Source organism: Pseudopodoces humilis, chromosome 3 (assembly GCF_049639895.1).
Source record: "Pseudopodoces humilis isolate 2021_Gansu_Grassland_sample_001 chromosome 3, ASM4963989v1, whole genome shotgun sequence".
Classification (NCBI taxonomy): domain Eukaryota; kingdom Metazoa; phylum Chordata; class Aves; order Passeriformes; family Paridae; genus Pseudopodoces; species Pseudopodoces humilis.
The window spans coordinates 99,649,552-99,660,673 of NC_142202.1; the positions used below are offsets into that span (position 1 = coordinate 99,649,552).

Sequence of the window (11,122 nt, forward strand, 5' to 3'; positions counted from 1 at the left end):
GGTCAGAGAGCCCGTCAGTCACACATTTTCAGCTTCCTGGGTTTTTCTGTAACATATTTCAGTTCTTGCACACAGAAGCAGCATGCCAGTTGTGGAGTCTGTGCTGTGTTCTCTCATTAATGACTAGATGTGTTTGTAACCAGCCATCAGCACTGCCCACAGCACTTGCAGACTAACTTGCAGAAAACCAGCACTGCACCGAACCTGCAATATGCAACTTGCTACAAACATGTTCAGTAGTGAAAATCAAATGTGAATTCACAGGAATTTGCACAGTATTCAATTTGTTGACAGACAACCTTCTTCTAATCACATATGAAAAAAGACAATTGAGTTTCCCTACCCACTGAAGGTTTCCTTCACTTCAGTTGGGAGAGAAAGGGTAGGGGAGATCCATTTATTAATAAGTTGGGCTTGCAGCATGTTGCTGTAAGAGCCATCCATGACACATTAATTTTCTACAGATTAACGAACCACAGGACCAGTTATTTCAATATACTTTATTTTAAAACAGGTAGGTCACAAAGCACTAAGCTTAGCCCGTTCTGCCATACACAAGCTACAAATACTTGTTTGACAGTTGAGGGTCAGTCTTTAGTAGCATACATGAAAAGTGAATAAAAATCCATATAAAACAATATTCAAATAGTTTCCATAGGAACACAGATAATTGTGACCCATCTCCTAGTCATTTGTCTTTTGCCAAACCTAAATGTTAAAAAAACACTTAAAAATTCTACCAAGAATTAAGTTAACAGTCCCCCAAATGCCCTAAATTCAATGACTAATCTTGCACTTAGTTACTAAATATTACCTATACATTAATACTAGCTGAAGCACAAGTTGCTGGATATTCAATTCCGCTTTCCCAGGCACAAGAAACTGGCAGACTAGCAACATCCTGCTCCTCCACCTCAGCTAGGAACCCTTGCTCCTTGATCTGCTGCATTAGTTGCCTAGAAAGAAAAAAAATAAAGAGTTATAAATTGTTTCATTAAAATCTGCCTAAAAATATAAGGTACATTTTTTTAATTGCCAGTAAGCATGAAATGAACTCTGTATATCACCTGCAATCCAGACATTATTGTCATAGGGGAAAAAAAAATAAAAAATGAAAGCAGAATCCATGCAGGTTGTTTGTGGCTGGCTAGGCTTTAGGGTAAGTGCCAATACCAAGCTGATTTTACCATTTCTGTGTAGGATTTAGATCTGCAAAGATGCACCCATATACCTGTAGCTACATCTGTACACCTCATGCTATACAGATTTGCTTACTTTGGGCTCAATAGTTCAGAATTTCAGATGTGAAAATCAATGACAACTTGACTGTCACTTATCCCACACCCTCACATTAGTGGGTAACTTGAATCAAGAAAAACTATGGATAACAGACTAGGAATATAAAGGAGCTGACCAGATCAGTAAGAACCATGCAACTCCTTCCATACTCAGACAAGGGCTGTACTAAAACACAACCTCAGAAAAACTTCAGTTGACTTGAGTTTCTGGACTTTTGCTCAGAGACACATCCAGCCTGGCCTTGAACACTTCCAGGGATGAGACCTCTCTTTCAGTTGGAAGCCATTACCCTTTATTCTCTCACTATGTGCTTTTGCAAACAGTCTTGCCCCATCTTTCCTGTAAGTCCCCCTCAGTTATGGGAAGGCTGCAATAAGGTCACCCCAAGGCCTAAGGTCACCTCCAGGCTGAACAGATCTAGTTCTCTCAGTCTTTCCTCACAGCAGAGGTGCTCCATCCCTCTGATCAACTTAGTGGCCTTCTTCAGACTCACTCCAACAGGTCCATGTCCTTCCTGTGCTGGGACCCCAGGGCTGGATGCAGCACTGCAGGTGGGGGTCTCACCAGGGCAGAGCAGAGGGGCAGAATCCCCTCCCTCACCTGCTGCCCACGCTGCTTTGGGTGCAGCCCAGGGCACATTTGGCTTTCTGGGGCAAGGGCACATGGGTGTGTCATGTCCAGCCTCTCATCCACAGCACCCCAAAGTCATTCTCAGCAGGGGCTGTTCTGGATCTGTTCATCCCCCAGCCTGGAGCGATACCAGGGGTTGCCCCCATCCAGGTGCAGCACCTTGTGCTTTGTCTTGTGACCTCATGAGATTCCCATGGTCCCACTTCTCAAGCCTGTCCAGGTCCCTCAGGTGTGGGGTGACATCCCATCCCTCAGGTGTGTCAAAAGCAACACTCAGCTTGGTGTCATCTACTCGTTATCTTAGGTATGCAAGGCCAACAGTAGTGCCACTGCATGGCTCCTCATGCATTACCAGTTTTTACTTAGACACATGTAATCACATCTTGTCCTTTATCTTTCACACTTTCTAGCCACAAATTTAGTTGTACACCTTTACAATGCATAGATGATATTACAAAAGACTTGCCCATCCTAGAAAGATCTGCACCATCATCTCATTGACACATGCTTCTCAGTTAAGGGCCAGCCTCTATCACAGAGTTCTCTTGCCAAAACAGAAAACACACATAGGGCTGAAAGAGGGCTGTGCTGTGGCCTTGCATGAGTTATATTTGCATAATTAAGCTTAGCATGCCTCAGACCAAGTATTAAAATTTAACAGCAGCCTAGTGATACAGTGAAAACACTAATTATTCTCCCACAGAGCCATTTTTAGTTCAATTAGACACAGTTTTAGAGTGTTAAGGGAAGTCTAAAAGCTTCATGTGTTTTTAAAAATGCTTCAATGGACCAGAGGTTTCACTAAGGGAAAGCAACAATACAAGTCCTCCTTATACTGGCAGGGTTAGCAGAGGAATAGAGGACGCTTCCTCTTACTTTTATGTCAGGAATTCCCCTGAACTAAAAAGATTTTCAATAAATTCAAGACCAACCCAATAGCACAGCTAATCATGCTTTAGGGTAACATTTCTGCCCAAAAGCCTTCTGCCAGTTCAGCAGGGAGATACCAGCAGAGCAGTAAGGGCTTCCTCTTACAGGAAACCCCGCTTTTATAGAAGGCACAATTCATTAACCTGTGCTGCACTGCAGAGCACCCATGACTTTAAACTGCTGTTTAAGTTGCAGTTTCACAGTATCCTTGCACTTGAAAGGTCCTGCTTTCTTTGCTTACCTGTTTAATAACTTCCCATGGAGATCTAGCACTCTGCACTGAGCACTGAGCCAGAGCTCAGCCTAAACCAAGGAATAGCTCTCAAACAAACAGTGAAGCAACATTGTTGAATGTCCCTGCATCCTGCAGTCAGGATTTAGAAAGCTACTAATTTAGAAGACATATACATATTATAACTGTGATTGTCTGGTCTCTGGTTACTAGCCACAGAAGCTAAAGAATTCATAATGATTCTGTATGTTGTGCAGTAGTGAAATCACTAGCTAGAATACAGATTAATGAAGACTCTTAACATTGCCCCTTTAAAAGCATCTCTCCTATAAGTGTGTACAACAGAGAAAAGTAATTAGTAGCACCAGCATTTTTCTAAATACACAGCAAAAACCTTCAGGGGCAGTGCCTTCTTCCACACCAGGAGGTTTTACAAGAGCTGTGGCACCCAACTACCCCTGTTGTTAAGGAATAGCCAACTGATATGAGTTATTTATTACAGTGATGTCAGAAGTACTGACAGGATCAAGATATTCAGATACTAACCATGCTGGTCTGGACATCACATAGTGAATTGTTGGCCTCTGGAATCCATTGAAAGTAGAAGCTGCTGCAACAGTATAGGCACCCATGTTTTCAAATAGGATCCAGTCACCAACTTGCAGCTCTGGCATATTAAACCGCTCAACAATCCGATCTAAGCCATCACAGGTTGGTCCCCAAATGCTGCAGGAGTAGCAGCTGTCATCTGGCTTAGGCCGCTAAAGAAGAGAGAGGAGTTTAATTATTTGACTATCAAAACAGAGGTTCCAGAAGTAATATCATAGTGTAACATTCCACCTCTGAAGAAAAGGAAGAGCTACTTGCATGTTCTTCTTCACCTCTGGCTTTAAGTTAATTTCACTGCATGCTTCATAAGTTAAAATGCCGAAGTCTGGCAAGATGAAGGGAGCAGTGAACTGAGAAGTGATTGCTGTGACAAGGATTTTCCTACATCCATGTGATACTTTTGAACAGGCATACCTTTTGCAGGACTGGCTTAACATGTGCATGATCATACAAGATGCAGTTGAATGATCCATAGACCCCATCATTCACATAGTACATAAGGGTTTTGTCATTTGCATCATCTTCATCTGGAAGAAGTTGTGACACCAGTGAGAAAAAGTCTTGGAAAGAAACACACAGCAGGCTAGATCTAAGACTAGGTCTCAATTTACATACCATCAGAGCCTGTTTGCTCCTTTAACACAATTTTCTTTGCAATGATGTTGACTGCCAGTGTGAATGCAGATGCAACATAATATCTTCCTGGCTCTGCAATAATATTTATTCCAGAATCTGAAGGGAAGTATTTATCCAGTGCTGGGTTGATTACACTTGTGATCTAGGGAAAAATCAGATGCCAGTATTAAAATTTCAGCAGTTACTCACATGCTATTTTAGAAGTCTGAGATTAAGAACCTCAAATTCAAAATTATACACTAGTGAAACATGTAACATCTATTAACATCTATTGTAATTTCTATTGACTGCTTTTGCTTTTTTTTCTCATTCAAAATCTTGTTTGCAATTAAATTTATACAAAGCAACAAAAGCAGACATCACCTGCAGCCTAAAGTTTACGTAACAAAACAGGTCATGTTTGAGGCTGAAGGAAATCACTCCTCCTAGGCTCATTAAAACATCATTAATGCTCTGCGGGTCCCCACACTTCAAATTTGCTTTGAAGTCCACTTGCAGTGCTGCTACTTATGCACTATTCCACAGCTTACTAAATCCTAAAGATGTCATCTCATGGTATCATAAACATACAGAGGGTTTTACCATTATACTTGAAAATTCAATTGCCTTCATGAACAGTTATTTCCAGGTTCTGAAGTCGTCCTGAAGCTGCCTCTAACTGCAACATGACTCTTTCATGCCATGGAGCCCAATGACATAATTTGCTTTTGATGCCTCATGTATGCCATACTGCACTATGAGAAGCCAGACTTCATCAGGAGGTACCAGAAGTGCTACAATGTTAGCTCACACTACTATAAGAAAACTCTTTTTATGTAACTTACTGTATCCTTGTGTTAATATGTAACATTTAACACCTCCTTGGGTTAGGAGGTAAGGTGCTCTGACAATGCTGCTTTAAGTGGAAGTCCTATCAATATTCAGCCCCCTTGACCCTTCTGACAGCAGAGCTATTGCTGAGGTAAAGCAGACTAGAAAACACTGAACAACTTAAAAATTATCCAAAAGCAAGTTCTAAATAAAATCAGACACTGCCCTCGTATGGTGCCACCCCTAAGGACCATATGAGCTCAGGACAGCCCTTTCACCCTGTTTGGGAGCAGTGCCAATCTATTCAGTCTGAAGTATAGCACCAACTGGAAGAAGTCTATGCTGGTAAGAATCAAGCCTGTAGTTAGAACTGGCTTTACTTTTTTGAGACTTCTGCATGTTTGTGCAGTCATTTAGCTACATATCTAATGAGGTCATCTAATTTTTGGTTTTCAGATTAATTCCTCTTTTCTTCTTAATTAAATTTCTGACCAAGCAGACACATTTTTGCATGTGTCCGCATACAAACAGAAAAACCAAGATTTTATTTAATCCAGATCAACACTCAAGCAAACGCCACAACCTGAGAACTTCTTAGCAAAGTTATACCTCTTCAAATTTAAGCTTGACATCTTCAGAACCAGGGAAGCCACCACCAATATCAAGCAGATACATACTGAAGCCAAGTTCAGCCTAGAATGAGATTAAGAGCAACACTGTCAAGAAAAGTTTATAATTTATAATTTATCATTTTATCTTAAAAACTAACGTGAAGTAATTTCATTAACACTTGAAACAGAGCTAACACATGTTCAAGTAACAGTCATTTGAGTTTAAGCTGCCAATTTTAGTTGCATCTGTAGATGAGTTTTGCCAAGCTGGTAAAGTAAGCTAACAAGACCTAAAAAATTCCAACAACATGAAGCCAGTGACTCAGCTAGCTTTTAACCCCAAAACAGTTGTACACTTCATTCAGTTTTGCCACAACAGTTGAGCAGTAGTTCCAGAGAAAGCAGAATTAGACTTACTCCCATATCGAACACACAGCGGGCATCAGAAATGGCTTGAACAAAGGTCTCTGGGTCTGTACATCCACTTCCAACATGGAAACTACAAAAAGATACAAAATATCAGTTGCTATTTGGCAAATTAATCAAGAAGTTTTGTATAAACTCATGTCATCACATGCAAAGGCATCTCTATTGTCAGGTAGACCATTTAAAGAAAACGTATTCAATACAACTGCGTTTTGATACTGTCAGCTCACCTAACTCCAACAATGGCAAGGTCAAGTTCTTTTGCACGCTCCAGAAGAAGCCTGCTAGTCTTAAGTGTAGCTCCAAATTTAACACTAAGACGACAGACTGCTTTGGAGTCATCAGTGGTAATGCGCAACACTAACCTAGAAACAGGAAAAAATGAGGAGTTAAGTTTCACTATAACAGACATCATCATCAGGCAGCTATGATCTCAGAATGAGACTAAGCTTAAAGATATTTTGAGACTAATATTAAAGGTATTATATAAGCTGCTCTGTGTAAGTCTTCCTGAAGTGCCAGTAAACTCTACAAGATTAGATTTCACTGGTTAAAAGTACGTTTATTATTTCACAGTTTTGCAGACTACCTTAAACTAATGAAGAACAAGTTTCAGATAAAGCAGGTATTTCTGTATCTTGGGAACCCAAGGAATAATTATAGAACAATTAGCACTACTTACTTGGCTTTTGGATGGGCCCTTGCAACTTTCATTAGTTCTACTTCACTGTCAAATGTCATCATCTGCACACCACTGCTGGCAGCATGTTTAATTTGAGATACTTGTTTGCAGGGATTTGCATATATTATTCGCTCAGGAGGCACACCAATGCTCTGTACCAGCTGTATTTCCGTCTGAAGAAATAACAGATTACACTTGTAGAAGATATTTCTAGAGGGATGATTAATGTAATCAGAACAAAAGCAACAGCACTCAGTAATGCTTAATTTTATACAAACATGTTTTGTAAGGCTGAACAGATACTAACGTCACAGACCAGAAGACAGTTGAGATCTCACCTTACTGGCACAATCAAATCCTGCCCCAAGAACAGCAAGTGTCTTCACAACAGCTCTGCTGTCGTTACATTTTACAGCATAGAAGGGGGTCACCCGAGGAAGGGCCTTATGCCACCGCATGTGCTTCTTCACAATGTCCCCAAGGTCAGCAACATAGAAGGCATCTTTATCATCCTAGAGCAAACATACATCTTAATGTTACAAACAACAGATAACAGGATAAGCCTAGAGGTCAGCATTTGAGGGGGCTGTCTTGTGGATCATTTGCAAGGACAACTTGTTCTATTAGTTTATAAGTTTGTAGCATCATGAAATGTAGTGGTTCTCCCATTATACTTACAGAAGATGACACTTCATTTATTTTTTGGTCAAGGATATCCTTGGCAGTAAAGCCTTCATCAAGGAAGGTCAACTCAAATTCTTCTTTGCTGAAGTTACTCATGACTTCCAGGATTTCAGGTTTATGTGAAAGAACTTGGGTATGAACTGCTGAAAAAAAAAAAAGAAAGAAAGATATTAATGACTTAATTTGCATTCCTATAGTTTACATTCAATACTTCACTTAGATTCATATAGTCATTATATGTCCATTATTTTATGCTTGTCTCATTTACAATTATACAGCTTCTACAGTGATCACCAATAGCTGCATATATTAGACATTTGCATGATGACAGAACAGATATAATCACAACCAAAGAGGCAGGCCAAAATAAACTTGCTAGCTGGAAGGCAAGTTCTCCTCTGCTCAACAACTCTAAAATGCTCCGAATCTACTCAAAGAAAAAAAACAATCAAATAAACACTGTTAAATATTATTAGTCTGTCTCTCTGGAAATTTCTGCTGACTTTTCTTTTACCTCCACATCAGAGCTATTAATATTATGGCTAGTGTCTACTTACCACTTTTCTTTTGTAAAACAACCCCTAAGCACTGTTTTAGCTCACCAGTTTCAGAAGAAAGGGTTTACTTGTTATTACCAATTGAATCCAAGACTGTTACTGACTTGGGAGTAGTAACAACTCTCATTAGGTCCAAGCCAGGAAAATACATGGATTCCCAATATAGTTCAGATTATGCATAAAGCAGACATGAGAACAGGGCTTTCCTTGAAGTTATTCTGTTGGTAGTTAGAGTTTCCCTGTTCTACTCATGACCTCCAAGTTATGTGAAAACCTCAGCTGCCATGAGTGGCAGATACACACTTTGTAACTCTGACCTGCAGACAAAGTCTTAACAGTGACCCCAATTAGCACTTTTAAACAGGATTTTACAGCAGTCCATTAGAAATCTTCATTGCTAACAGAAATCTACCTGCCAAGTAGAAAGTCCCTTGAGAACTAGCACTAAAGAGCAAAAGCATACTCCTCTGCCACCCATGAAGTCCATGGGCCACCCTTTTACTGGGTAGTCCAAATACAGAACGACAGCATTCTCCATCAAGCTGTTAAGCAGTGTGTGCTAGCTTTCAAAGACCTCAGCATTGCAAGTCACTCATAGGGGAGATATGGTTTCATGTAACGGGGTCCAGCCCTCTTCTTTCCCTCAGCAATTTTTACACTCAAACTAGTCATGCAGACTAGGACTGAAAATTATGCAAACTCTGAATTATTCACTGATTTTAAGTTATGCTACTGTTTCCTCTACTTTCAAAAAGCCTGGCTATAAACCAATTGAAAAAGGATGTTTTGTAGCTGTTACAAATTAACAAGGTTCTTAAACCAATAGAATCATTCATTCCATGTGTGTATAACAAAATCCATTGAATTTTATTGAATAACTTTGAAACATCAGCAATTATACTTAATTTCAACCTTCAGAAACATATGGCAACAAGAACCTTGTCACATCTTTTGATCATCCCACTTATCAGAGACAAATCAAATTTGAGATTCAAACTAGATTAAGCTTTGATTCTAATAAACCTTACAATCCACTGAGCCTTATTCTCCCTCTGCTCTCATTCACGTGCAGTGATAATTCTACCACAAGCTGGATTAAAGTCTCCTCTTAAAAGCCTCTTTGAAAGGACCATAAGAAACAGCAAATTAAACACATTTCAGAAAGGTGTTTGTTACTAAGAAGTTGCATCTCATCACAGACTTGCAGCTTTGCAGAAAGCAGTTCAGGGACTTCTTCAGCTGTGGTTAAAAGAAGTGAACAGCATCAGGAAAAATTTAGTTTAACCTCCCCTCTGCAGAGCACTGCATGAAAAGCACTTTTCCTTTTAACATGTAAAAGGGAAATTACTTTTACTGGCCACAACAGATTTTGTTAAAAAGTTCTTGCAAGCTTTCCGTTTCTACCTCATTGCACAAATTTCAACTACAGTGTAACTACGCAGCATACAGACAGAACACAATCACGTAGGTGCAAACTGTAGCCTCCCAAAGTATGTTTCTATTTGGACCGTGTGCTAGGCGTCTGCAGCTCCCCAGAAGAAAGGCAATTTATGCTCATTTAGAATTTGTTCTCCAGAATATTCCCCTATTCAGCAGCTGTATTTAGGCAGAGCTGAGTCATGCCTGTAGGCTCTGTACTCAAACAGCCAAGCTGCGTCTGGAAAAGGTGCCCGAGGCGCCGCTGCCTCGAGAGCCTGCAGAGCGCTGCGGGCTGCGGTGGGCACGGATGGGGCCGGCTGCCCTGCGCCCTTCTCCCTGCAAAGCCACACGGTCCCGCAGCAGAGTCTGACATGGCCAGGCTGGGGCTGCGCTGCCCGGCTCGGCAGCGGGGCACTGCACGCCCAGCCTGACACCGCAGCTCCCCGAGGAGGCGCCTGTCAGCCCCGGGGTGCACCTTCCTTACAGCTCACATCACCCTGCGGCCGGCCCCCACCCCGGGACCCCAGCGCTCCGCGGGAGAAGGGCTCCCTCTTCATCCCTCGGGGTATTCGAGGCCAGGTCGGACGGGGCTCTGAGCAGCCAGGTCTAGTGGAAGGTGTCCCTGCCGTAGGCAGACTCGGAGCTAGATGGTCTTTAACGTCCCTTCCAACCCAAACTACTCTGTAATTCTCTGATTCGCTCCCGCGGTCCAGGCCAGTGCCCGCCGGGTGTGCAGGGGGGGCAGCGCCCCGCGCCCCGGCGCCGCTCGGCCCCAGGGCGAGCCCGGGCGCCCCAAGCCCTGGTCCTGCCATGTTCCTGCCACGCACCTGCCTTTCCCCACCCCGGAAACAGCCCGGCGGCCACGGCGGGCCGTCCCTTCCCCCGCTGCCGGGAACTGCCGCCAATACTCCCCAGGCAAGCCGGGGAGCCGGTCTGGCCCGCTTACAGCCGCCCGGAGCCTCCCGCCTCCCGGCCGGGGATTCCCCGTGCCCGGCGGCAGCACGGGCGCCCAGCCCGGGCCGCTCCGCTTGGCAGCGGCCCCGCAGACACGTGGCTGCGCGCCGGCCGCTTCCGCCGCGGCCCCGCTACTCGCCCGCCCGCCCTCAGCGCTCCCCGGCACAGCCCGCAGCGCTCCCCGGCACAGCCCGCCGCCCGCCTCACCTTGCCTCGGGCAGCGGTGGCGGAGCTGATGTCAAGCCCCCGCGGCAGCCGATCCCCTCGCTCCGAGCCGCCTCCCCCTCCTCCTGCGAGCCGGGCGCGGTGCGCGGAGCCGGGCGGGAGCGCCGGACCGGCTGAGGAGGAGCGGGGCTGGCGGGACGAGCGAGGCGCCGCGGCTGACAAAGCTTCGCCACGGCCGCCGCGCTCCTATTTATAGCGCCACGGCGTCGCTGTGGCAACGCACCAGCTCAAACCAGCCGCGATCGGCTGGGACCGGGCGCGCTCCCACCGCCGCTATTGTGACGTACGGCAGAACATGCGCACGGCGCCGTGCGCCCCCCGCCCGCCCCGCCCGGCCGGCCCGGCAAGGCACGGCCCCTGCTCCTGCTCCTGCCCCTGCCCCTGCCCGCCCTCTGATCCTGCCCCTGCCGTGCCGAGC

The 11,122-nt window shown here is 44.2% G+C and overlaps 1 protein-coding gene across 2 annotated transcripts; it reads right to left on the reverse strand.

The window, feature by feature from the left end:
* Positions 1 to 485: 485 nt before the first annotated feature.
* ODC1 (ornithine decarboxylase 1) lies at positions 486 to 10,867 on the reverse strand. 2 transcript variants are annotated; one of them, XM_088053538.1, is made up of 11 exons: positions 10,687 to 10,867; positions 7,544 to 7,689; positions 7,204 to 7,377; positions 6,866 to 7,038; positions 6,414 to 6,548; positions 6,175 to 6,256; positions 5,756 to 5,839; positions 4,316 to 4,478; positions 4,115 to 4,227; positions 3,638 to 3,852; positions 486 to 956 (listed from the first exon to the last, which is right to left on the reverse strand). In XM_088053538.1, the coding sequence occupies exons 2-11, from the start codon at positions 7,643 to 7,645 to the stop codon at positions 815 to 817; spliced, it is 1,383 nt and encodes a 460-aa protein (XP_087909664.1). In that variant the 5' UTR covers positions 7,646 to 7,689; positions 10,687 to 10,867; the 3' UTR covers positions 486 to 814. The 2 variants fall into 2 exon arrangements, with proteins under 2 accessions (XP_087909664.1, XP_014106855.2); XM_014251380.2 differs by having other exon boundaries at positions 7,544 to 7,692; positions 10,687 to 10,866.
* Positions 10,868 to 11,122: the final 255 nt, after the last annotated feature.

What these genes read in the sequence shown, in the direction of transcription:
- ODC1 (XM_088053538.1), bottom strand. Translation starts at nt 7,645, where the DNA reads ATGAGTAACTTCAGCAAAGAAGAATTTGAGTTGACCTTCCTTGATGAA. An exon ending in TCAAGCTTAAATTTGAAGAG is followed by an intron (nt 4,479 to 5,755) that starts GTATAACTTTGC and finishes ATTTTTCCCTAG; the next exon opens with ATCACAAGTGTAATCAACCC. An exon ending in TTAAGCCAGTCCTGCAAAAG is followed by an intron (nt 3,853 to 4,114) that starts GTATGCCTGTTC and finishes TCTCTTCTTTAG; the next exon opens with CGGCCTAAGCCAGATGACAG.